The following is a 27,914-nucleotide window of genomic DNA, read 5'->3' as shown; positions in this document are numbered from 1 at the left end:
TTTGAGCGAGTCGAGGAGGGAGGGAGGGAGGAGGAAGAGGAGGAAGAGGAAGGGAGGAAAGGAAGGAAGAAAAAAAGGGGGGGAGGAGGAGGGAGGAGGAGGTTTTTCTCTTCCCCTCATCTTTTTTTTCGGGCATTTCCCCCCCCCCCCTCCTCCCTCCCTCCCCCCCTTTTCTTATCACTTCTATTTTTCTCTCTCTCTCTCTCTTCCCCCCCCCCATCTTTTCCTCACCTCTTTTTTTTCGGGGGGGGGGGGAAGAGAGAGAGAGAGAGGGAGAGTGGGGGGAGAAATCGGTGTTATTTTTTTGGGGGAGGGGAGGGGGCAGAGAGAGAGAGAGAGAGAGAGAGGGGAAGGAGCTCGAGCGCGAGCGCGAGGAAGAGGAGAAGAACAATAACTCGGCCCGCGCGCCATGAGTAAACTGTCGTTCCGCGCTCGGGCGCTCGACGCCTCCAAGCCGCTGCCCGTCTACCGCTCGGAGGACCTGCCCGACCTGCAGGACTGCGTGTCCATCAACAGGGCCGTGCCGCAGATGCCGACCGGCATGGAGAAGGAAGAGGAGTCGGTGAGTTGTCGTTTCGAACCGTGTGTGTGTGTGTGTGTGTGCGCGCGTGTGTGTGTGTGTGGTGTGTTTTTTTCGCGCGCGCGCCCGGGTGTTGTGTTCGTTCGATCGTTCGTTCGATGGGGTGTGTTTTTTTTTCTGAACGCCGGTGTTTTTATTATTATTATTATTATTATTGATTGATTGGGAGGATTTTAATGGTTATGGTAAGAGCGAGCGAGCGAGCCTCCCGCTTAGGCCCCACCACCCGCCCCGCGCACGAAGAAGCGGAGCGAGCGCGAGAGCCCGGACTGCGCAGGTGCACCTCTCTCACCCCCCCCTCCCCTTTTGCTCTCCTCTCCTCGCCGCCATTTTGACGGGGCCCTCTCGCCGCGCCACTCCTCCCCCCCTCCCCTCGCTCGCGCGTTTGCCGTTTTTTTTCTGGCGGGAGATTTGAATTTGAAATTTTATTGGAAGGGACCGGGGTGGGGGTTAGTGAAAGGTGGAACAAACATATTCACAACTGACCACCTCTTGTCATCGTAGTAATACCGCTACTACTACTACTAATTATTATTATTAATAATAATGATAACACATTGCAGCCGCCGCCCTCCGCCTCAGTGTCGAATTACGTCTCGAGAGAACGCTGGGGTTAAAATATTAAAAAGGGGGAAAAGAAAAACAAAAATAAGCTCCAAATATTAATAATAATAATGATGAATGATGAAATAAATTCAAACAGGGGTATTGAAGCACTGATTAAAATGCGTGATTCCCCCCCATCCCCCCAACACACACACACACACATTATATATACGTCGGTAGGCGGTTGTAATTTGTTCTGATCTTCTCTCTCCCCCCACCCCCCCCCCCGGGGGGAGATGTCACTTTTGTCTTTATTTTTATAAAATTTTTAAAAAAAGTTTTGTAAAAGATGATTTATGTTTATTTGAAAATGTATTTATTCTCCCTCTCTCTCTCCCCCCCCCCCCCCCCCCCGGTCTGAGCGGGGTTTGTATAAAAATAATCGTAGCGTTGTCTTCTCTGTGTCTCTGTGTGTCTCTAACCCCCCACCCCCCGGACTTCTCATTTCCAATTAAGTGTCGGTCGCTCCTTTGCTCGTTTCGTTTGCTGCCGCCGCCCCCCTCTCCCAACTCGAGGGCGGAAGTTCGGCACTCATCCACCCGCCTCCCCCTCGCTGCTATTGGCTCGATCTCCCGTCCGTCACGCGCGGCTGGGGCGAGCGCCGCTCCTCATTGGGCGGTTCGCCGGGCTGACGAGGCGGAGGGGCGGGGCCGGTGGGCTGGTTGCCTGTGGGGCGGCTGTCAGCGCACTTGTCCAGTCGGCCAGAGCTCTTGGCCGCGCTTCTTTACGGATGAAGCGCTTCGTGGATGCACGTTGGTTATGCACAAGTCGTAACCTTTAGCCATTGCATAGGATGTGAATAGAGTAATTCAACCTGGAGACGAGCCTTTGTGCCCAACTAGTCGTTTTTTTTAATATCTATATGTATAATATATAATCCTTGCATTTTGTGTAGCACCTTATATTGAATTACTCAATTCACTTTACAGTATAATCTGCAATGCTTTGAGACGTCTCGAAGACATGATAAGGTGCTGTATCAAATGCAAGGATTATTATACTTAGCGTCTTATGTTATCAGGCTCCGTCACTGACAACAAAATTACGTTAAACGCTCTGAGACGCTACAGAGGGTGCAATATAAGACGTCTTCGAGGCATCTTAAAACGCTTCACAGCATATACTGTAATTGACTGTATTTATATCTGCCTGTCACACAATGCCCCTGCTGTTCTCACCTGGACCCCTATGTTCCCTAAAGTCGTAGCATTTTCATCAATGCATATGCTGTAAGCCGTTTGCAAATTATATTGTTGACTAGAATCGTTTTTTGAAAGATAAACTACTTTGCAGAGTTGCTCTGCATGCTTGCAGTGAAAATGTAAGTTTGGTAATTCCCTTACTGCAAATCAATTTATTTTATTTTCTTGAGTGATGGGTATCTACGGTTATATTTTTAAACCAAAACCACAATGCAATCCTAATAATGGTAATATTAATAATAATCCTTGCATTTGATATAGTGCCTTATCACGTCTTCGAGATGTCTCAAGGCGCTTCACAGAATATACTGTAAAGTTAATTGTATATTTTGTGGGCTGTTATTTGCTACTCAAAATCTGAACCATATTTTGAGTATTTTTGTATGTTGTTAAACACAGCATAAAGAGAATGTAGATAAATTGTGAGTTCTTGTATGGGTCACTGCACAAGTGAAACGTTTTTTTTCTGAATTATATCAAATGTAAGGTCATTTGCAAGGATGTTTGAGTACTATATACTTCAACATTTTTTTTTGAGATTTGGGACAAAATGTGTTGCAGTAAAAAAAACAAGGTGTGTTCTATGGCAGCCAATAATTGAGTCATCGATAATTTTTTTTGCAACAAAATGGGTTGTAAGTATTTATTGGTGTGGTTAGTGTTGGTTCACTAAGATGATTAACCTTGCAAAACGTATCAGGTGTAAAATCCCTGGCTGATTCTTTTCCTAACCAATTTTACTTCCTCTGGTATCCTAGTTCATGTAGGAACTTTTTAAAAATCCTTTTGATTGCTGTCGTAATTATTACATGCTTGGTTTGCTGTGGTGAGACTCAATTTATGCATTCTACTGAGTAATGAGCAGTGCACTCAATAGTGTTTTGGAAACAAAACAGTAATTACTCCCCAATCATTGCCATGGAAGTTTATTATTTTTCTTAAATATAGTTCTGCAGGTCACTTCCTTTGTCACCCATTCAGATGCAAATTTTAACTGAATATATACCATTGTTTTGTAATGGTCCCATTGTAAGTTTGATAATTTATAAAAACAAAATGTTTTGCTACCATAACTTATGGGGAATAAAGATATTTTCTCTTGTCATCCTATATTCTTTTCATGCTGCCTACGTGATCCCAAGCTGCAAGTGTGTAACTGCACCAGCTCTCCCTGTATTGGTTTAGAACTAACAGCAGCCTCCCTTGACTACCAATGGATTTGGTTTTTATATTCAGCCTGCCTCCCTTTTACAACTTTGGCATAATGCTGTCTTATTGTAATTGTTATTCTGGACAATCAGTTGTGGATTTTAAGGAACTTCCTGTATTTACATTCCTTCGCAGTAGTTTATGTAGTTTACAGAAGTTTGACCTATAGCTGTAGAGGAAATCTTTAGTTTTTTGTGTATCACGGATAAACACCTGTACAAATAATATTGAAGGACCTTTGTGAATTTTGGAATTAAATGTTTAATGAATATTGCAGTAGTTTTGAAAGATATTACTAATATGGTGGGAAAGTGGAATAACATTAATAACATATTCTTAAAGATTTTCACTTGGATGCTGTTGATAAGCTTCTATCTCAGTGATTAAGAAATAATTGAATAGACATAATTATGCATTTTGCCCACAAAATATAGTCAATTCACTTTACAGTATATTCTTTGAGAATATACTCAAAGACGTGATAAGGCGCAAAATCAAATGCAAAGAGTATTATTATACAAGCAAGATAGTTTGCTTAAAAATAGGAAGTTTGGTAAATGGGAATTTTTCACAGTAGAAAGAAATTTTGAATGGAACACCCTAGGAATTTGAATGGAATTTTTGTTATTTTTCATGTACAGATAAATGATTTGCACAAAGCTATTGTAATGAAAGACATCATGTTTGTAGATTATGCTAAATCATGGAAATGACGATAAACATTGCAGCTACATTCAGAGGGATGTGGGTCTTTTGAGCAGCCAAGCCAGTGGTTGTTACGTTATTATTTTGCAAGGATAAGTGTAGAGTAATAGTTATGATTATTTCACACTATTTTGGCAAGAAACCAAAGTAGGTAATTTGTTTTATATAGAACAACCACACATAAGCAGTTAAGGAAGAAAATCAGATGGTCATTTCTGGATATACTTATGAAACAATTGTTGCAGTGCTTGACTGAGATTTAAAAAGGAACTTACTTGATTATTGAGTTCAAATGTGAGTGTACTAATCACAGCGTTTATATTCCTATATAAGGTGCTGATCGGATTAGAGATACATAATGACATTATGCATGCATCTAGGTCACCAAAACAGNAAAAAACATTGTCTTTGGGAGGATATAGATGCATGCAATCAAAAAGTTGACAGTTATGAGGAAAGATTGAGTAGGTTGACCTACTTCTTTGAAAAGAGGAAACTCTGTGGTGATCTAACTGAATTATTCAAGTTCCTGGAGGGATTGATGAAACTTCAGCCGTATTCTTCACTGTGATTTAAGGTTCAAAAATTTAAGAAAGGGAAATGGGGCAGAACATTTTATGATAATAGTTTTGTGGAGTAAATTCCGTAGAAGGTCATTGAAGTACAGTGTTACTTGATATCTTGCGAATTTTGATCAGGAGACAGGTCAGCGGGTTGGGGATCAATCAGAGAAGTCTAACTTGTTGGGAAGTAATCACTTTTTTCAGATCCTAAAATTATTCATGTTTATAGTGATAATGACTGATTTTGCCATTGGCCAGATATGCTGCTTGCATTTCAAGTGACAGTTAAAACATTGTTAAATAAACATGAATTAATGACATTATGACCTCTACCATGTGTCAAAGACTTGGAGGGTGTGCATTTGGCATCTAAACTGACTGGCATTGCTGCAACAAATACACAAACCCGAAAATCACCTGTAAATCTAAGGATGGATAATGTGGAAGGAGGATTTGATACAGAGAAATTATATCATGGAATTAAGTTTAGAGCTCTAAGTTCAGACATTTTGAGTTTCTCATTTTATGATTTGTGACTTGATCTGAATCTATTGATAGGTCTGCAGCTTTGTTTTATGTTGCAGTATGTGTACTGTTTAAAATTAACAATGGTGTGGCACTACTGCTATCTTTCCAGGGTTGTCATTCTGCAGTGGAGTGTCTTAAACAAATTGTAGCTTTTGAACTGTTGGCTATTTATATGCCAGATTCAGTTTCCTTGGTAGTGCTATGTGCCATTAGCTGCTGCATTTCGCCCACAAAATATGCATTCAATTGATATCGGTGTATTCTGTGAACTGCTTTGAGACATCTTGAAGATGTGATAAGGCGCTATATCAAATGCAAGGATTATAGTGCACAGTGAGTCATGTCTATGTGTTAGCCTGGCTCAGTGGTAGCACTCTTGAGCTGGAAGATTGTGGTTTTCAAGCCCCACTTCAGAACTTGGAACTCACATAGTCTAAGGCTGAGGATGTAGCTAAGCAGCACAGTGCGTGGGCATGTGTTGCATTGCTGAAGGTGCCGCCCTTTGGATGAGATGTTAAACTGAGATGCCGTCTGTCTTTTCAGGTGATTGTTAAAGATCTCATGGTGCTATTTGAGAAGCAAGTTTTGCCAGTGTCCCAGCCAACAGCCCCCACCCCCCCCCCCCCCCAATAAAATTGATCATTCGTTTCATGGATATTTGTGGGATATTTTTTGTGGGAGTTTCACCCAGAAAACATTCAGTCAATTCACTTTACAGTATATTCTGTGAAGTGCTTTGAGACGTCTCAAAGACTTGATAAGGTGCTGTATCAAATGCAAGTATTATATTGCTATGCCCAGTTGGGCTGCGATACAATTGTCCACATATACACAATTCATATCATATACAATTCATAAAATTCATATTGTGTACACTGTTTTCAAACATCCACAAAATATAGAATCAATCTAAGGTGCTATATTAAATGCAAGGATTATTATCCTACCAACATGAAAGGCGCAATTCCAAATGGAAGGAATATTATTATTGTACAAAATATCTATGTTAAGAAAACCCATATATGGTTTGTTTTAATGTAAAGTACTGTAAAATTGAGTGTATGCATTTGCACAGTAATGTAAGGATGTAAAAATGGTGCAAAAAAGTTTAAAGTTAAGTTGTTGCAGGATTCACTATTGTGTTTTTCTTAAATCTCCCATAATACAGTACTATCATTCTTCAGCATTGCTTTATAACTCAGTCATAATGACAAAACGGCAGCCTTCCTGTGAGTCCCACACAGTTGTCATGTTAATTGCAATAAAAGTTGAGCTCTACTGGACTTTCCTGCAATACAATTTGGTCTAAATAATTTCTTCCTATCCGAACTTCTGTGTAGTAGTTGCAAAAAGTGACAACTTTTTATGAAGGAGAAGCATGATCTAAAACAGGTCAAATCTAGTTCAGATATTAATAATCCTTGCATTTGATGTAGTGCCTTATCATGTCATTGAGACATCTCAAAGAGCTTCAAAGTATATATCGTAAAATTGATAGACGATTTTGTGGGCAAAACGCAGCAGCCAATTGCGCAAAGCAATGTCCCACAAACAGTCGTGGATTGAGTAACCAATTTTTTAAACAGATTTTTACATGTGAGGAATGCCCACCTGGACAAAGTACTAGTGGACTGTGCAACAAAATATATCCCAATAAGAGTCAGTGTCTGCAGGAAACTAGGAAGGGTGAAAAATGTTAATAAAGACCAAACACATAAACCTTTTAATAAAGCCTAGTGAGATGGAACACAAGCATATGATCAGGAAGGAGGAAAATATTCCAAGGTCCTGATCATTATGCACATAAAACTATGGCAGTTGTGGTTTGCCAGTTGACTTCAATTATAAATCAAGTAGCAATGTTTTTAAAGCCCTGATGAATATACTTTTGTGTTCATTACCTAAAGGTTGTAAAAAATATATACTGGAAAGCATGCATTGGGCCTGTAACAATTCATTGAATCCATTCATGACTGAAACAAAGTATTAGTTTGCAACCCAGCTGGAATGAGTATGCTTCAATAGTATAAAATCAGTTTGTCTTATTCCACAAAAGTCTGTCAACTGGTGTATTTATAATCTTAACTCATTAACAATGAATCTATTGCTATATATAATCCATACAAGTTGTGACTGGTTGAACCATGAAATATGTTGTTCAACCAGGAAGGAGTGTGGATTGGTATTTTAGCAATCCCACTTTTTTTCCTCAGATCTAAGGTCTGTTTCATCTTTGATAAAATGTTCTATGCACCACTGCTTCTCATTAGCAGACCTTGGAAGAATTCCTGCTCCTACTGACTATTTTATCTCTCCATCTCTGCTCTTGTTAATCCTGTTCCTGGGATGTCGTGAAAGGTGCTGTATAAATCCAATTTGTGATTGTTACCCAGGCCCTAATGGGTAGAGTGGTTCTGGCTGGACAAGCAGTGGAAGCTCACTAGACAGTATTCTCACTTCCAAGCGATGAAGTTTTAAATGGTTAAATTCAGTAGTACTCCCAGCACACCCTTGGAGGTTTGCCTCTGGCCAACCTATGTGTAATGCTCTCTGAAATTAAGTAAGCAGGATGCATTCCTCCAGAGAAAGAGTGACAGTTTTAAAAATCCATGTGAAGGTGGCATGCATATGTACAACTCTGTCCTGTTTAGATAGTTTTTCCTCGTGTGTAAGGAAATAATAAATTGCCTTGTATTTTTTGAGCCAATTGTGTGTATCTTTTAATTTGATCGTATGCAAAATATGAAAATGGAATTTTGATTGGCTGAATGTTGTGTCTTCAAACTTGATTAAGGTCAGGCCCCATTGTGAGTAGTCTCATTGGACTCTTAACGTGACCATTTCCAGCCATTGGCTCTTTTTACTGTTCAGCTTCAAACCATGATCACTGCTTGAATCACCACTGTCAGTTCTAATACCTTCAGGCATTGTAAAGATTGAGTTGAAGAGTTCACTTAGACTTTTGGCATCACATCATGATAAAATAGCACGTGACAAATAGAAGCAGTAGTAGTGGATGACATTGTTTTTATTTATTACTCTTGGTTGTTGTACCTAGAACAAGTGTTTGTTTATATTTTTTATATGCTGGATTTACTGGCAGACCCGAAAGCTGCATAGATTGTAAATCCAAATATGCCAATTATAATGGCATAAAATGTATTCAGTGCAGTCACATCTACAGTCTTAATACTGTATTTCCAATTTTTTTCTTTGGGCTTTTGGCTTCAAAAGTACTGCATACATACTCTAATCTTAAATCTTAATACATTGGTAATATTGTTACGCAAAGCATTGCATTTCTTGATTCACTACCGATTTACTAAGCACCTGCAATAGTTAGTGCAGTATCGCTTGTATTCTACTTGTGATGCAGAACATAAGAAATTGAGCTTTAAACTTGTTTGTGTGTGTAACCTTGTCATTCTCTGTATTTAATAGATCATTACCATTATTGAAATTCTCTTTCACCAGCACAGTTTGCTTTGCTTATCTTTGGTGGTTTATTCCATGACTTGATTTAGAATTTATGTTCTGATGAGTGATTTTTGACAAGTACCAGTGCTGGCTTTCTGACAGCTATCTATTTCCATTCTCTTGCCTTTTCCCCCATACCTTTTATGTTTCTCCTTTTCAGATATTTATCTAATTCCCTCCTAAAAGCCAATATGAATTCTGCCTCAACCATGGTTTCAGGTAGGGTATTCATGTCCTAACAGCTGGGCTGTAAAATAAGTTTCTACAGTAATTACATTAAATTTTTGCCTTCTAGTTACTGACTTACTGACATAATACTGAAATAATTTCTCCCAGTTTACATAATCTTTCCTTATAAATGGAAACTTCCATCTCTGGTTTAATTCTCGTGAATTTCCTCTGCATTCTTAATGGCCTTGTCATCCTTCCTGTTGTGAGGTGCTGAAAATGGCGCACAAAACTCCCAATTGTGTCTTAACTAATGATTTATACAGATTCAGCTTTGGTTGATTATATGCCCTTATTTATGAAACCTAGGATTTCATTAGCGTGGTTACAGGTTTATCAACTTTCTTTCCCGCCTTTAAAGATTTTGTTCAAAGATTATTAACCTCTAGGTGTCTCTGCTCTTCCACCACTTTTAACATTTCACCATTTAAAGCCTGTGATGGTAAATGTATATTCATGTTTTCCTTCAAGTCCCGCCTCAAAACCCTCCTCTTTGACCATGCCATTGGCCACTTCCCCTCCCCTCCCTTCCCCCCCCGACCTCAGCTCGAGTCTGAAATGTTGTACACTGTCCAGCACCTTGGGACATCCTCCCGACTTGAAAGGCGCTATACAAATGTAATCTTGTTGTTGTTAATGTTTAGCAGTACGTTTAGTTCAACAGGTTCCCTTTTAATTGTATATGTCTTTAAAACAAACACTGGTGACTAGCAGAATTGGAGAGTAGAGATCAATGATTTAGGGCTCGGTACCTGGATTTTCTACTTGAGTTTCATTCAAGGTTTGCATTTCAGGACTTTTTGTTGGGGGCGGTGGGGAGGCATGTCCTTTATCTGGAACAAAAAGGAGTGGGTAAACTAGCAAGCGATTGAATTACATTGGTCAGGGTTGAAGATATATTGATCAGATTGACTAAAAAAAGGATGAAATGCATAAAATTCTAGTGAACTACAGCAACATTATTACATTTTTCACTTGGAAAGAAAATATTGCTGTAAATAGCCCAATTGACATAAAGAATTGGTAGAGAAATAGGTTAAGGCTCTTTGAGACACTTTCCTGCCTGAAGGGTGCTATGTGAATGCAAACTGTTGTTAATGCATACTAGAATCCTCAAGGATTTGAGAGAGGGAACCAATGAGGCTAAGCTTAATATTTTCAATAGCTAAAATAAATACTTGAGTAATGAATATATAATGTATATTTATTGAGAACCTGTAAATTAAATGAACAGGAAGTAGTTAGTGACAAATTCCTGCACAGATGCAGTATGCAGAAAGTGACTTCGGCAGGTAATAATAATCCTTGTACTTTTATCATGTCGTTGAGACGTATCAAAGCACTTCGCAGGATAGTGTAAAGTGGATTGAGTGTATATTGTGGGCCAAACATGTTGCACACAGCAATGTTTCACAAACAGCCATGGAGTGAGTGACAAAAACAACAAATTACATTTGTATAGTGCCTTTCACGTCAGCCGCATGTCCCGACCAATTGAATTTGAAAGATTGTTGGTTGGACACCAGGAGAGACGGGGCCTTGCTTTAACGTCTCAACCAAGCATAGTCTCTGAATCTGGAAGTTGACAATGATGCAGGGATGCTGTTGGCATGTTTTTGATATTTTGGGAAGAAAATTGGGGTCCACAAGCCCAATTGTGTAATAAACAAAGTTGGGTTATAGCGAAGCACATTATAACAGGGTTGTCCTCTAAATATATTAACTGTGAGCACTGCTGGAGGGTATAAGGTAAAATATAGACTGAGACGCATTAATATTCTTAAGGGGCACATGTTGCTGTGATATGGTGGGAGGAGGTGACCATAGAGAGGGGCTCCATGGAGGGAAATACACATGTTGAAAAGTGGAGATGTTGTGATGGGCAAATAGTCTGGAGATTTGATTAGTTACATTTGCGGAGGATCAGAGAAGCATTTCACCCACAAAGTAGTCAATTCACTTTACAGAATATTCTGTGAAGCGCTACGAGATGTCTTGAAGACATAAGACGCTATATCAAATGCAAAGATATATATATATTTTGGTAGAACTGTTCTGTGACTTTATCTGAGGTGCAGTCCATGATGGGAGAGGTTTTGCAAAGTCTATGAAAGAAGTGGCAAAGGGCCTTTTTTTATGTACTTTTGTGTAATAATATTTTTTGTTTAAGAAGACAACCACAGCTGAAATTGTTTTTTTAAAAAAACTGTTTTTCTTTAAAGTATACATGGAAAATGTAGCACCTGTATTAAGCCGATCCCCTTAAGAATAATTCTTAAGTCCCTAATTGAATTAAGTATATCATAATGGTATCATCACCCACCTTTGTGGAAATCTAAGCTTTTATCTTGCTTTGTTTAGCTAATTGCAGTCAGTGCAGTGTGACTCGCAGATAGTATAACCTAGTGTTTCTAGTAATAGAGGTGGTTGCCATCTCTGTTGTCTGTATGCCAAAACTTAAATCAGCTTTGAAAGAATTGAAGTCCACCCTTCCTGTTTCGAGAAACTTTCTGTTTCATTCTTTTTTTCACTATTTGGGCACACACAGACTGCATTATAAAGAGGATCCATCCGTTCTGTGTTATTACTTATAATTACAAACCATATTTTTTGTTAAATTGTTAACGTGTATTTCATTTTAGGGAATATTTTTATATGAAAACAATGTGTAATCAGCAAAAGGAGGCCTGGTGCCGTCTTGTTCCTCAAACGTTAAGTGATAGCTGCAATTCTGCTGCCATTCAACAATGTAAACAATAACAACTTGCACTTATGTGGTGCCCTTCATGCTAGTAGTGTCTCAGAATGCTTATTACATTGTGTTAACACAGAAATCATTTTCTGTGCTTACACCATGTTTTCATATGCTTTGCATTGCTTTTGGCTGGATAAACAGGTAGGTGGTAGGGAGAGCCATGCCTATTGCAGTTTGTCATATTGCTGGCTAAGTTGAACACAGGAAATGAGTTATTACCCTACATAACAACTTCCTTTCCTCCCCTCCTCTGGATATTGACAAGTCTCATTCTGAAGTTCCAAATCTAGTGGCCGTTTTTCACACATGGTAAGCTGTTTTATATCAAAGGTTGTTCAACTAAAGAGGACATGATCGCAAAGCCTGTCTTTAACCCAACTCCAAACGTGTGCTTTCCAGCAGGCTTACTAGAATTATCAGAAGTACCTTTCTAGTGTGTGTGGTTCAATATCACAACTCATTTGTTCAGTTTACCAAGAGAAAGAAACATTAGGAGGAAACCCAGAAAATGTTTCACTTTAGTGTTGTTCTAATCAGGTGCTTTATTCACTGCTTCTAGGAACATCATCTTCAGAGGGCCATTTCAGCACAGCAGGTCTTCAGAGAGAAGAGGGAGAATATGGTTATTCCAGTGCCTGAGGCAGAAAGCAATGTCTCTTACTATGATCGTCTATACAGAGGAGAGTTTAAGGTTCCCAAGCAACTCATTCACATTCAACGTAAGCTAATCACCACCTTGTTATTCTGTGACTGAGTTTGAGATTTAAATCGTGCCCTTTTTGCTTTTGTTGGGATTTCTTAGGATTCATTTCCAATGTGAGCAAAATAATTTTGTCCTGTATTCAGAAATAGTTAAATGTATTCTATACAAGACAAAAAAATCTTAATTCTGTTTCAACAGCGTTTAATTTGGATAGTGAACAGCCAGACTATGACATGGACTCTGAAGATGAGATATTATTCAATCGACTGAATAGAAAAATGGAGGTCAAACCTTTACAGTTTGAAGAGATGATTGACCGGCTGGAGAAGGCTAGCGGAAATCAGGTACCGTGTTGTTTCTGTAGCATGTTAAACCAACAGTGCCTTGAACAAAGATTTATTCGGGATCTTTTGTGCCATACATCATTCTGATGGATGAATATTTTGGAGAATTAATGATCCCTTAAAAAAAATTAACAATTTGGGCACTCAATGCACAACTGTTTGTGGGAGAATGTTGTGTGCAATTGGCTGCCTTGTTTCGCCCACTAAAAAGACAGTCACTTCACTTTACCATATATTCTGTTACACACTTTGAGATGTCAAGAGATGAGCGCTATATCAAATGCAAAAATTATTGCATTTTCAAGAGATCTTAAGAGTGACTTGGCTGATTTGGCTCAATTGATGTTGTCTTCGTCTCCATTGAGCTGTTGTTATTTTTAGTCTGTATACTTAAATGCCTTGCTGCAAAGCTATACCTGGAACTTTAAAATGTTTCTAATTTCTCGCAAGTTGTCAGCAGGTCAACAGAAAATCCTCTCTCTTCATGGGATAATTAGCCAGCTCTTGCTTAAATTAATTGTAAAGCTACTTAAAGATCTTGATGGCTTTGTTCCTGTCTGTGTACATTGTTATCACAATAGAAGTACTGCAGCTTATTTCAGACATCTGTGGACGTTTGACCACTCATGTAAAGGTTTTGAATGCTTGCACTTTCACTTTGTGTGTACGTGCACACAAAATCATTTTGCAAAACAAGTGACTGGGATTTGACCATAAACAGTGACATCCAATTATTTTCAAACATTATTTCATAAAATGATCACTAAATAGTTTGGAAGCAGCGTTAAGCAATCGGATAAATAATGATTATAGGTATACATGACCTCTGCTTGCGGGATCGAATGCCAAGAAAATTAATTCTTGATTACAAGGATTAAAGATTACATGCTTCTAGTTTCCCACCTGTGAAATCGGGTTTCCCACCTGTGAAATCGGGTTTCCCACCTGTGAAATCGGGTTTCCCACCTGTGAAATCGGGTTTCCCACCTGTGAAATCGGGTTTCCCACCTGTGAAATCGGGTTAATGCTGGTCACGAAATTGATGATCGTGTGTCTGGGCCTTAAAATTCTCATTACTTCCATAGTCTATTGCACTCCTCTCCCCCTTCCTTTTGTGGCCCTTGATGTCTTGTCGCCTCATTTCAGGTTTTGGCTGAAGGGATGAACAGAGAAGGCTGTACCTTCACATGTTTTGTGCTGCTGTTCTCAGCTGCCTAGATATTAGATATTGTTCTTTCTTACCGTCAGTGACTGAAAGGGATTTTTTTTAATGAAAATACCTAACTGTAAAATACAGCACATGAGAAAATGTCTTGTCCGGTCCAGGAGTGAGGATTTAGTGTAAACTGATAATTCTAGGAACTGGATGGCAATATAGTAGAATTTTGTTTTGTCGGGCTATATAAATTGCTTCTCTTGAGTGGCTGCAGTGCGAGAAGAATTTAGCTAGTCTCAAGCCAGTTCCTAGTGTTCACAATCTAAACACTGCCCATAGCAAAATGTACTTTATCCTGAAGTCTAGCCCATGCTATACTTGACCTGTTGACACAGGATGCTAAACAGGGGGAAAACTTCCAATGCTGATTCCTTTTACATTGACAAACAAATAAATAGCCTGAATCAAAACATTTATATGTGCATTTTATAATTTTGTTGTTCAGCTGGTGTCTATTCAAGAGGCCAAATTGTTGCTGAAGGAAGATGACTACTTGATCAAGGCTGTGTTTGATTACTGGGTGAGGAAACGAAAAAACTGCAGGGGACCCTCCCTTATTCCATTGGTCAAACAGGAAAAAAGAGATGGTTCCACAAACAATGACCCATATGTTGCTTTTCGAAGGCGAACTGAGAAGATGCAGACAAGAAAGGTGAGGGAGCCTGTGCTTGTTTTTCAAATCTATTTCTGTTTTATTGTGTGTATTTTTTTTCTTTCTGGCTGCCATTCTCATTTGACAATTTCCTCTTCTCTGCTTAACATGCTTAGACTGCTTTTTCTTTCTCCTTGAATATAGTTTCACAGATGTTGTGTACTTTTTTTGATTCTTTACTCAAATTGACCGTTAGTCCTGTGTGAGTGTTGCAGGCTGTTTGTTTGGAGGAGGGAGAACACTGAACGTTTTTTTTCCCCCAACTATTATTTTAACATAGCCAAAAATCTTAATTCATATTTTTTAAAAATGTAGGGTTCCTCGATGATAGATAATCCATCACTGCTGTTTCGTTCATGAGCATCCAGCTCATTGTACAGTTCCTCATGATTGAATAGGCTAATAATTAACATTGCAGTACATGAAGAGTGTCCCTTGAATACCGTATCAAAGATACTGCTGGCATTCGTGGAATGGTACTGCACCTTGTCTTCAAAGAGGGGGAAAAAAGAAATAACTAGAGCATTCAATTATAGATAGTTTTTTATGGTAGTGTGAGTGGATCATTGTCTCAATACGCATGTTATTTTGGTCAGCCAGGCATTTTAGAGTTTGTCGTGCTTTTGTAAAAAAAAACACCTATTTTTTTGTTTTTAAACAGAATCGTAAAAACGACGAGGCTTCATATGAGAAAATGTTGAAACTCCGACGAGAGTTTAGCCGGGCAGTCACCATTCTGGAAATGATTAAAAGGAGGGAAAAGACCAAAAGGGAGCTGCTTCATCTAACGTTGGAAGTGGTTGAGAAGAGGTATGTTTTTAGCTTTTCTTGTTCTGAATGATTACAATATCTTATCAACTAATTTGAGTGGTGACTTGATATTTCAAATGCTAGAATGGTGCACTGGTAATATCTGTAAAAGCTGGTTTTAAAAAAAAAAATTACTGTTTCACAAATAGGTACCACACTGGTGACTTTGGTGGAGAAATTATGACTGAGCTGAAGACTCCGAAACAAGAAAAGGTGGCCAACAGCACTCCAGTGTCTCTTCACAATGGCAACCATTACAAAGCTCAAGAAAGCAAAACGGTTAAGGTAACAGAAATTGGCGTTTTCAAAATTCCGCTTACACATTGATAACAGTTCATACAGCAGCCTTCACGTAAGATAATATCCCTGAGCACCTTCAGATGAGATTCACGTACTGGAAATACTGGAGCAGTCTAAAGTTTGAGTATTGTTATATTTTTAAAATAAAATTTTGGTTTTTGTTTGGTTTACTTTCAAAGTTCATCTTTCAGCCTTGCTGCCATCACAGACCTCATTTGACCCTCTAGAATGCTGGTTTATCCTGAATCAATCTTTACTTGGTCCCCAAACAGCTGAACATGAGCCCCAAACATTGAACACAGCAGCCAATTTGCATGTAACAATTTCCCCCAAACCAATTTAATTTTGGGGAATTGTTGGCGAGGACCTTAACTCAGTGTTTTATTAAGAGCTGCTTGAAAATTGGAATGCAGCCCCAGACCTGAATGAATTATTTTTGATATCCTTTGTTTACCTTGAAGCATCAACAGCCACATTCGGTGTCGTTCAAAGAAGAAGTTCCTGATGCTGTTCGACCAAAGAAGAAATACGTGAAGAAGAAGCATAAAACTCCCGAGTGTATTGTTTTACACCACCAGCCCAGTACAGAACCACAACCCCCTGTGAAGAAGGATATTAAGCAGTACGACTTTCTCAGTTCTGATGAAGAGTCCTACACCCAGGTATTTTGGGTTCTTGCCTTTTCATTAGTCAAGGAAACTGGATAGTTGAAGAACAAATAACACTTTGGGAAGAAAGCCAGAATTTATAATTGAACTGTTGATGGCAAGATTACTTTAGTTTGTGGTTCTCTTTTAAGGAAAAGTAAATGTTTAGTAGACAAATGAGTGGACTTGGTTTCAATTTACTTGTGCTTTTTCTCTGTATTTATGCTGTTATGATTACAGCTCATACATGAAATTGTATGGACCAGCTGTGTCAGGTCAATCATTAATATCTTTATTTCTATAATGTATGTTTTGGCACCAGTATTTGAGCTGAAAATGTCCTGAATTGCTCATTTAGCATTTAGACACTGAAGTCTCCAAAGACCCGACAGTCCAAATGAATAGCTACCAAAAAAAAGTGAATGATGGGCATGATTTGAACAGGAAAGTCACAGTGAGGGAATTTTTCCAGCATCTGTGATAATTATATTCTTTTAAAAAATGGTTTTGTTATTCATTGTTGGTAGTTTACACTTGTATAGTGTTTTTCACATTGAGAGAACTTCTCTAAGCGCTTTACAGAAACTGAGCGAGAACTTGCAATAATGGAAGGTCAGATTACTTGACAAATGGAGAAAAAATTGTTGTGACCTCTCTAGATGGGAAATGATTGACAGTTTTGTTACAGGAAACTAGGGCAGCAAATTTTAATTGAATCTGATATTCACTAAACAATTTTGCTTTGCGTTAGGTCCCCTCTCCTGTATCAGAGCCTGAGGAAGACAGCGACCCTGACGGGCCTTTTGCTTTCAGGAGGAAAGTGGGATGTCAATACTATGCTGTAAGTACTCACGCACACATACATTTACTGTATAACTTATTGTCACATCAGCAGCGCTTTGCAAAGAGTATTTGTAGAAAGCACTTTTTAAAATTTCTATTATTTAGCTTGAATTGTTTATCTTGTAACTTCCTTTTTACGACTTCACATATCTGCTTTAGCGTGGATACTAAGCATGTTTTGTTTTAGATGTTGCTTTTGTAGAATTTATTCAAAACATTCTGGCTGTTCATTGGGGGGAAAACAGCAAGAGGAGGGCTGATTTAAAATGCTGAGCAGCTGTCATCAATGCAAGATCAAAAATGCAGTTTAGAACAAAGTCTTATATAAAACCTTTCATTGATGACAGCAGTCCTAATTTGAAAGATCTTTCATTTCTCTGAGGAATATTGGTATCAAGGGCTGTTTCAGTATATCTGTGTTGTATTGTTCTCATTATCCCGAAGCTTTCCATCTGCTGACTAGTCAAAGAACTGAGCTGTATTGTTAACATACAATGAAGTACGGAAATTCACTTAGTCAAAGTGGTAACATGTTTATGAAAGTTTCTAAAAACGCGCGTTTCATTGTTTTCCCCTCTTCTCCCCAAATCGGCACCCAATTCCTGTTTGAAATGAGAGAATGTGGAAAACCAAACTGGGAAGATATCTTAATTTCATTCTAATTGCTTCAACAAAATGGTTTGATGAATCGTGTGTTGCAAGTCTTTATGTTCTAAACCACTCGGGAATGTAAAATATATAGATTGTTATTGTTTATTCTGTTGCAGCCTCACATGGACCAAACAAGTACATGTCCGTGGCGGATTCCTGAGCCAGCAGGGTTAAGTGAGGCCAGGTACAGGTACTGCTTAACCACGCTCACCGTTCCAAGAAGGTGCATTGGATTTGCAAGGAGACGCGTGGGCCGTGGAGGAAGGTACGTTAATTTTCCAAGCTATCAAGTTCAGTTTGGAAACCTCTACAATTATTTTTGTAATGAAATCTGCTGGTCTCATTAATGAGGAATTATTATTCCTGGCACAAAGTTTCTTGACAAGAGTATTAGGCTATAAAGGTTGAAGCTTCTGAATATACTGGGAAAGTTTTACTCTTTACAAATTTTTCTTTCATACGATGGTTTCAATTTGTGGAATTAAGGTTGTCTGGGCAATATTAATTATTCAATAACATCAAAATATTAACTTTTTAGACACTTGTGTTCGGAGAATTTTTAAAGAATTATAAATAAACTGAGCCTTCTCTTTCTTCTTCAGGGTTTTGTTAGATCGTGCATTCACAGCTTATGATCATATTCTACATCAAGTTGATCCGGAAATCCTGTCATCTCCTCCAGCCTCCCCAGCTGCATTCTCTTCTGACAACTCACGGACCACATCTTCCAATAAAGACTTTACCAATAGACTGTCACTTGGTGAAATACTAAGCAATATCAAAGCGTGCCGGTTACGGCACTTTCAGCCACGGTTGCCCCCGTTTCAGGACAGTGACGATGATCACTGTACTTCCAAAAAATTAGGACAGAATGTGAATAAAGGGAGAATCCCTATGTCTTCTATTTTAGCATCAAGTACCATGATCACCAGCAGGAATAGGATATCTGGTGAGTAATGTAACTTGGAACTGAATTTAATAGTAGTTAAAACTCAACTTTAATACGCATGACATAACTTAACGAAGTGCAGACTTGCTCCTGTTCTCTGTTTGCCATAATCTAAGGTTATGGAGGGTTGTATCAAAATGAACTGGGATTTTACAATGTGTTGTGTTTGCATTACTGTGTATAAAAGCTACAGTGTCTTAATTTTGGTAAGTTAGCATTCACCTCATGGCAGTTTGTGGGATCTTATTGGTGCAAATGGTTGGCGAGTTTGCCAACAAAAATAATTGTCGCAATGTTTGGTTGTGAAATTACTTGTGAAGCACTTTGAGATGTTTTGGCGTGATGATGAGGTGCTACAAAAATGCACTTTCCAGTTCTGGTTCCATATTCCATTAAACCAATGAGTAAAATTCCAATACCGCTTGTCAATTTACATAATTAGATCATGGGTTCCTGCAGTTCTTCACTCTGTAATTACACTTGTCTCCCCTCCCCGCCCCCTGAAACAGGAAATAGTGAAAAGTCCGTTTTTTTTTATGTGTACAGAATAACAAGTCAAGTTTGTTCCTAGGAGTTGACGCATCTCGGCTGGATTTATGTTGCTCTAGCTTTGTTCTTGAGGTTTATGATGTCCCTTGAACTTCTTAAATGTTTTGCTCCTTTGGAACTCATTAAATACTCTGTTATCCTTATAGCTGCATTAACAGTTTTTTTTTAAAACAAGAAAAATATTTTGTCTTTGGGTGAAAAAAAATAACCTGGGGCAGACGATACGTGACACAGGAAAGAGAAGGCGCAGCTCACATAAAACGAACACTAAAATGCGATAAAAGAGATTTTATATGGCTTGCTGCTTACCAACTCTAGTGATGCTTTCATTCTGTGTTTGTAATGGGATTTCCCATCATAAACCGTGCTTGTGATGGACATATGATGTATAAGACTGTTCCAGTGTTTCTGTGTTGCATAATGACTGGGCCATTCTATCGTATTTGGAAGTCAATATGGTAGGTAATCTTGTTAATACAGTCAAAAGTCTTTTTGTTGGTTTGAATCCTCTTTCTCTAGTCTGTCGTACAGTTATTTGGTTGGTTGGAGTTTTTTGGGGGGGGAATGGGGAGATATTTTGAAATGGTTTGCACAATTTATCTTCAGTCTATCAAATAAAGATACTTTTTACAGTTAGTAAACAGTATTGAAAGAGTAATGTAGCTGCTCAGCCAGAACTGTTAGATACTGATATAAATGCTTGCATTTTCAAAACGAAATAAAAAATGCCCAGAAATACACAACAGATCTAATAGTATTTGAAGAAGAAAAGGGAAGCTAAGTTAATGATGTGTCTCTTAATCAGAACTTTTGCACAATGGTGCCACTTGTTTGGCGCTGTCAGCTGGTCAGCGTGCTTCAAAGGACAGAGTTCTGACGAATAGATAGCACTAATGTTATTGATTTTGAATCAATACCAGTGAAAGTGCTTTGCCCCCTACCTGTTAATAGACTGTTATTTCTCTGTGCGTTGCCTGGAACTTGCTCAGATAGCTTTCAGAATAAATCACCTGGCATTCTTTCACTGTGTGATCTCTCTTACAGCGTTCCAAGATTAATGGGGAAGCCCATTTCTGACAGGCAAAGCCAAATGCAGGGACAAAAATAGCCAACTTTGTGTTGACTTACAGGGTCTTGTGCTGCTGTATTGTTTCTTATATCTGGCTTTAAAATGGGTTCTGGTTCTGAGAATATCAGCCCAGCGACTAGTTGAAGTAATCACTGTTTTGGGAACTTGAGTCAGCGATGCAAGAGTGCTTGCTGGAGGATAAAAGTGCATTGGGAAACAAAAAGGGAAGCAACGCAAAATGGTACAAAGCAGCAGCAAAGGTAAAAAGATCATACTAATAAAGTGATAGAAAGAGGAAAGAAAAGCTTGCACTAAGAAACCAGAAGAACGAAAACTAAAATCAAGCGAGAGATCAAAGTAAGTTATAAATGTTAGATTCTGAGAAGTATTTTATGCCTATTTTCCTATGGTGCCGCTTTGCTTTTTTCTGTGTGTCATACACATTGATTGGTTCATGTTTTCTTGGTGTGTTTTTTTTATCTCTGAAAAATCGTGCCAGAAATACAAAGGCGAGGGAAAAACTGGTATAAAGAGAAATCTTGTTTTAAGTTAATTTCTGAGTTTCATCAAAGCAGGGTTACTTTACAAAAATGTTAAAGCTTAGGGAAAAATTTACTAAAGCAAATTGTTAGCTGTATGTGTTCTTGGATGGATTACGTTTTTTAATTTTTTTATTTGGTGTTCCATGGATAATATTGGACCATCCCATAAAGGTTCTTGTCTTTATACTGACAGGTGGGATAACAGAAGAACAATACCAGACCCACCAACAACAGCTTGTCCAGATGCAGAGACAACAGTTGGCACAGATGCAACGGCAGCAGTCCCAGCATTCCTCAAGCATCTCACTTGGAAATTCACAGGTAACGCGGGTTTAACTATCTTTTGCTTATCCCAAAAACCTGCTCTAAATGTACAGCATTAAAAATATCCAGAGATGAATTGGTGGAGGTGGGGTTGACATTCTGCTTCAGGATCACCCATTCTTGTGTCACAGTGGAGCCCTCCATCTCAGTGGTCGGAGCACTCGCCTTGCAAGCAAGAGAACTGGGTTTGATTCCCGGCAGGGCGAAATGTTGGGCAAGTTTCCTTACTCCACACACCTGTTTACCTAGCAGGAAGTAGGAACCTGGTTGTTAGTCAATTGGAGGATCGCTTTCCGGCGGGTAATAATTCCTTCAAAAAAAATTGGTCTCTTCAATCCACGACTGTTTGGGACACTGCTGTGAGCAATTGGCAGCCGCGTTTCGCCCACAAAATATACATTCAATTCAGTTTACAGTATATTCTGTGAAGCGCTTTGAGACATCTCGAAGACATGATAAGGCGCTATATCAAATACCAGTATTATTATAGTAGATGTAACACAAGCAAACTTTTCATTCTACACTTTGAATAGGAAATTACATAAACTTCCAGCAAAGCAATCACTCGGTTTTGAATACTGCAAGTCAGGTCTCGCTGAAGAAAGTCCTTGAGTAGTGTGCTTTGAACCTATAAGCACTTAAAACTTTAACAATACCACAGGCAGTTTATGTAGGTTGTACAAGATCTTTTATTGAGCTTTGTAAACGTTAGTTTCTAGCCAAAAACAACTGGGGGTTTTGATTTAAATGTAATTTATAGTGTTTGCTGTTCTTTAGTCTGAAATATAAAAATATCTTTGAAGCTCTGTCATTCTGAATGGTAAGCTTTGATTATGACCAGAACTCTGCCGCCCGCATACTTACCCAGACCAAACTCCGTACCCACATCTCACCAGTTCTGGCCAGGCTGCACTTCCCCATCACCGAACAGATCGACTTCAGGATCCTCACGCTTGTGTTCAAATACCTTCACTGTCTGCTACCTCTCCGACCTTCTAATTCCCAAATCCACTACCGGGAGCCTCCGCTCGACTGGCCCCGGCCTCCCGCTCGTCCCCACGCCCTCTACTCCACCACCGGAGATCGCGCTTTCAGCCACTACGCCCTGAAACTCTGGAACACTCTCCCTCAATCCCTCCGCCTTGCCCCCTCTCCTTTTTCAAGTCCCGCCTGAAAGTCTTCCTCTGCGACCGTGCTTACGGCCACCTCTTCTTCCCCCCCCCCACACACATACACAGGCTCAGTCAGGCTCCGCCACTGTTAAGCGCTCTGAGACGCAACCCTGGAGAGTGCCATATAAGTGCAAGTTGTTGTAATGTGGTGCATAACCAATAGCACATATAGAAAAGGGAGAATGGTGAGTTGGAAGAGTTGGGACATCAAATATTTCTTTCTTTTCAGGGATCAAGCATATCCAATTCTTCAAAGCCGCTAGATTCAGCTAGTGCCCTGTTTGCAGCATCAGCTGTTGTTAGTGGCCCTGGACCAGGTCAAGCGGAGGTTTCTAAGGATGGTTCAGGTCACACCACAACTATGAATGGTGTTGTCCAGTCTGCAGGTGAGGGTTTAGTGTTATTGACTTGACTGTATAAAACCATTTCTGAGTACAAAATTCTGAGATTAAATAATTCTAATAATCATAATCCTTACATTTGATATAGAGCCTTTCATATTAGGAAAAAGTCTCAAGTAGTTTCACATGATTTATTGTAAGGCGTTGTGTATTTTGTAGGTGAATGAAGCAGCCAATTGCACAATGCAATGTCGCACAAACAGCCATGAAGTGAATGTTAAATTTTATTTGGGGGAATGTTGCCCAGGACATTGGGAGAAACGTCTTCCTCATACTGATTGAGGCAAATGGAGTTTTCACTTGAACTAACTAAGCCTAATTATCTGTTGGAAATAACGTCCTGCCTCATCCAATGGTGTAATTTAGGTTTAGTTCACCCTTTATAGAAGTGCTGCTTGATAAAAGAAGTTTTTGCATAGCTGTGGGCACAGATGAAATCTTCTTTCAGTGTCTTGGGAAACATCAGTGGAGATGTTGTACTGTTATGGAAGGATTTGATTTCCCATGTTGATCATTTCAGTTTCATTTGTTATCGGTTCAGTTTTTTTTGTGCAACCTGAAGTAGCACTGACTTTGGTTCCATTGTGAAGATATGGTATCTATCATTTTTACCTTTAATAAAAAAAATCCTCCTGGGAAGATTGCAGACATTGTTTTTGTGAGCCTGACTCTTAAGCTTCCCAGGTATGAAATACAATTTTAAAATTGTTCTTGGAGATTTGACTTCTACCAGGTATTGGGATGTTCAGAGGCATTACCTCACTCTTGTACTCTGCAATGATGTGTGACCTGCATTGAATGCTGAGTTTAACATTTAAGTAAATAAAAGTGTTATTTGCTTTGTCCCTCTGGACAGTGATTCATTACAATTTTTGTCAACATTGTGGTCTTCCGGAGAACAGCACAACAGCTTTGATAATCTGAAAAGCAACAATAACTTGCATGTATATAGCACCTTCATATGGGGCAGATCGCTTAAAGCAGAGCTAAAGTGGAGTAATGAGTATAAATAAACATCTTAGGTAATGAGTTGCATTTTCCAAATGATCCTATAAAAAGAAAAGCAAATTATTTTTGTGAGCCTTTTATTAATTTGCCTGCGTACCATGAGACTGAAATGCCTCTAGGACTATTCACCGTGAGTTATACCTAAAATGTCCAACTTGTACTTGGTTTAAAATCAGTGGGGAAACGGAGTCCAATTCGAATGACTTTCTGACTGATGAGTCTTAAGGTTGAACACTGCAAGAATGAATAGTAATGATGTTGAATTGATGAAGCTGTCATTTCAATACCTCAAGTAAAAAAAGGGTCTGCGATTGTTAATGAACTGCTCAGTGTGGCCAATACAATGATAGAGCTGTCGTTCTAGTAACTGGAAAACCTGGGTCTGAATTCAAGCTCTGTTTGATCTTTATAATTGGACTTTGACTAAATGGTGACTTGTGAATTTTTGCCAAGTCTTCATATCTAGCACCAAGATATGAAGCCAACAACCAGAGGTGATTAGTTAACCATCTTTCTTTCAGCACCACCTCAGGGTAACACTTGCTGATAACTTAATTAAGTGAAATGTTTCTTTAATAATAATCCTTGCATTTTGATATAGTGTGTTATTACATCGTCAAGACTTCTCAAAAGTGCTTCACGGGATGTACTGTAAAGTGGATTGATTGTGTATTTTGTGTGTGAAAACGCAGCATCCAGTTGCGTACAGCAGAGTCCCACAAACAGCCGTGGAGTGTTTCAGCTGGGCAGATTCCAGGCGACATTGTAAAATACGAAATGTACTGTATTAATATAAGGCTTATTTTTTTTAAATCTGAATGTGATTTTAGGATCGAAAATACCTCTTTAGAAAATTCTAGTTCAAGATGGGTTTGAACTTGCACGACACGATAATGCTACATTTCTGCCACAGGAGGCTGTCTGCGTGTATTAATAATATACCTCCCCCTAGTGGCAAAACAACCTAAAGCAGCACTTTAGTTTATTGCAGAGTTGGGACAACCTTAAAATCTTAAGGCCCTGAATGCTGACATTTGAACCCTTTTGTTTATTAAAAGTATTGTGTTTCAAATTCGGATTCAGATTTTGGAAAATGTTCGATGAATGAGCCAGCGGTAAAATTCTACAACAACTTGCATTTACATAGCGCCTTTAACACAGGGTAGCATCTCGGAGTGGCGGAGCCTGATGCCAAACCGGGGGGAGGAAGGTCTTCAGGAGTGGTCTGAAAATGGGAAAGGAGGGGTGCAAGGCAGAGGGACTGGGGGAGAGAGTTCCAAAGTTTCAGACCCAGGTTATAGTGGCTGAAAGCACGGCTACCAACTGTAGAGTGGGGAGGATGAGGGACAAGTGGGAGTGAAAATAGATTACTGTTGATGTGAGGAATTTAGCCCATATTTAACCGATATAAATGTTTATTTTTTCCCAGGTACCTATAGAAATCTCCATTCCGCCAATGCTACTTCGTCCTCCAGCCCAGGATTGTCCACTGTACAGATTATAAGAACTGTCAGTCGCACCACAGCAAACCACGTGTTTCCTGCATTACGCACAAGTAGTCCCCAGTCTTTTCCTGTGAACAATTCCTGCATAGGAACTGCTGTGCGTTTGAACAGTCTGAATGTGGTTACTCCTGTCAATGTGCATCTGAGTGCAAGGACTTCAGCACCTTCGCCATCTGCCTTAAAGCTGGCCACAGCTGCTACCAACCTTGACAGGGTGCCAAAGGTGAACCCTAGTAGTGCCATCAGTAGCTTGGCTAGGTAGGTACTATAAGTGTTTCTCCAGAACCTGTTTTACTGGGTAATTTTTCCTGGCACACAGATCTCTTAAGTACTGTGGCTTGTAATTATGTGATTACAATCCTTGTTGTCAATATATTGTTAAGAGAATCTGTGTGACGGGAGGGGAATACATAGGTGCAACTATACAATGATGGTGAATATTTGATGGGACTCAACTTTTACGTCTCTGTAGGCAATTGTTTTAATGTTTTAATGGCTTCCGCTCTGATTCACCTCTTGAGGATCTACATTTTCCTGGTTTTGTTTTAAAATCTCATCTGAAAATCTATCTCTCTACCTGTGCTTTTGACCACCCTAACTGAGTCGATTTGAAAAAGTGTTTGGCAATTTTTTTTCTGAGATTATTTGAGATTTCGTTTAAGGTGCCATATTTATATCCTACCTATTTTTTTTAACTTTGCATAGCAGTGAGTATAATTGTGGTTACGAATAAAGGTTTCAGTTTCTATCAAGTGTTTATCCTTTTTTTTTGGAGTGCCAAACGTCATTTGATGGAACATTATTGCTAGAAGATACAAAATATGTCCATTGTAAACCTTTTTTCCCATTTCCATTAACTAATCTCTCAGTTTTGTAGAAGAAAGTGAAATAAAGCAAAGAAAAGGTGATACAATTTGCTTATTCTTTTTTTTCTTGCAGGGAGAGCAATGAACCAGAGAGGTTGTTGAATGGCATTGCAGAGAAGACAGTCGCTATGGAAGTGACATAGTTTTGTCTAATGAACCTTAATCGGGGAAATACCTTGATGGAAATCGTATATTCCAGAGAATACAGAATAAGGCACCCAACAGATTTCAAGTTGCTGCAGGGAAATCTCGTGATAATGCGGTCTGCTGGTTACAGCGTCTCAACCATCGTACGGCCAGGGAAAAATGATCAACTTACGTGTCGTCAGGTCCCCACTGAAGCTACTTCTTGTGCGTTGCACCCTATGCATAAACAACGCCGCTGACGTCACCTGCACCGGAAGTGACGGCCGCTCTTCCTGCGCGCGTGTGCAGGAAGTGCTGTCACGGGTGACCTGACAACCCAGAAGTCAGCCATTTTTTTTTAGCGCGGGAAGCTGGCTAGTCAGCGCCAGAAGCCAAGTGTGACACGCTTCCAATTACTGCAGGTCCACAGTACCAGCTGTAAGCGAGGCAGAGCTTTTATCGAAGCGTGCTTAACGGGGAGGTTCCCCCTGTACATGTGGACCTATAACGGTGTCGTATTCATAATGTAAAAAAAATGTCAATATATAAATGTAAATTTTGTAAAGTTGGGATGATCACTACCTTGTACAATAGTTTATTTGTATCATCATGTATTTCTGTTACTTGAATACTAGATATTCATCATGCTTTGCACTTGAAATTACAACAGAATGAAAATGACACAAATCTATGGGATCATGAGCATGAAATTGGGATCCTTTTGTCACTTGTTTTAACTATTTATTTTGCCATGTTTACATTTTGTAATTTGTACAAATCAACTTTGTGCTTAAAAAAAAATTTGAAGATATTTAGGTAGGCCATGTAAATCCTTGTCATTTTTGTACATTGTAAAGTTTTCACTCAGTTCTTTTTTTTTCCTCTCACAAAATTGAATAGATGGATGTTTGGTAAATACTAAGTGACAATTCTTTCAGACATTTAAGTCGAGACAAAAAAAAATAGTATTTTCTATTGTTTTGGAGGGTGAGGGTAGTGAAACAGAATTGAAGATAATCATCTTCCATGTTGCTCCTTTATCCTGTGGTTGCAAGACAAGTAACAGGTTAGAAAGATTGTCTGACTTTTATGTTTGATCTCCTTTAGTCTAGTGTTTTTATCAGTTTATACAGCTACTATTACATAGACCTTTTCAACAGTATTAGTATTGGAATGTTAGTGTCAGCACTACATCAGACAACTTCCTTGTTACTTGTTCTTGTTAAGTGGAAAAAAAAATGCAGGGAAATAAAACATACATATCAGAGTATCTATCTGCTTTGTCTGTGCTTTTATTTTGCATGTTAAGGGCAGTATTGCCAACTTGGAGCCAGTTGTATGTAATTGAANTTTTTTATAAAAAAATATATATAATTTCAAACAA

General features: G+C 39.0%; 1 protein-coding gene across 2 annotated transcripts; it reads left to right on the top strand.

Moving 5' to 3' along the window:
* The first annotated feature begins 310 nt into the window (after window positions 1-310).
* On the top strand, window positions 311-27,914 carry epc2 (enhancer of polycomb homolog 2 (Drosophila)). 2 transcript variants are annotated; one of them, XM_042336156.1, is made up of 14 exons: window positions 311-562; window positions 12,413-12,572; window positions 12,755-12,900; window positions 14,562-14,768; window positions 15,430-15,578; window positions 15,728-15,863; window positions 16,340-16,540; window positions 17,277-17,366; window positions 18,136-18,284; window positions 18,622-18,968; window positions 21,322-21,449; window positions 22,854-23,010; window positions 25,463-25,796; window positions 26,478-27,914. In XM_042336156.1, the coding sequence occupies exons 1-14, from the start codon at window positions 410-412 to the stop codon at window positions 26,545-26,547; spliced, it is 2,427 nt and encodes an 808-aa protein (XP_042192090.1). In that variant the 5' UTR covers window positions 311-409; the 3' UTR covers window positions 26,548-27,914. The 2 variants fall into 2 exon arrangements, with proteins under 2 accessions (XP_042192090.1, XP_042192091.1); XM_042336157.1 differs by lacking the exons at window positions 21,322-21,449; window positions 22,854-23,010.

The sequence above is a fragment of the Callorhinchus milii genome, unplaced genomic scaffold (assembly GCF_018977255.1).
Source record: "Callorhinchus milii isolate IMCB2004 unplaced genomic scaffold, IMCB_Cmil_1.0 Scaffold6, whole genome shotgun sequence".
NCBI lineage: Eukaryota > Metazoa > Chordata > Chondrichthyes > Chimaeriformes > Callorhinchidae > Callorhinchus > Callorhinchus milii.
The sequence above is the reverse complement of the archived record's forward strand: the minus strand, read 5'-3'. Positions and strand labels throughout refer to the sequence as shown.

Coding starts and splice junctions, on each gene's coding strand:
- epc2 (XM_042336156.1), top strand. CDS start 410: ATGAGTAAACTGTCGTTCCGCGCTCGGGCGCTCGACGCCTCCAAGCCG. Junction 18,285..18,621: donor CGCGTGGGCCGTGGAGGAAG/GTACGTTAATTT, acceptor TTTCTTCTTCAG/GGTTTTGTTAGATCGTGCAT. Junction 18,969..21,321: donor CAGCAGGAATAGGATATCTG/GTGAGTAATGTA, acceptor TTATACTGACAG/GTGGGATAACAGAAGAACAA.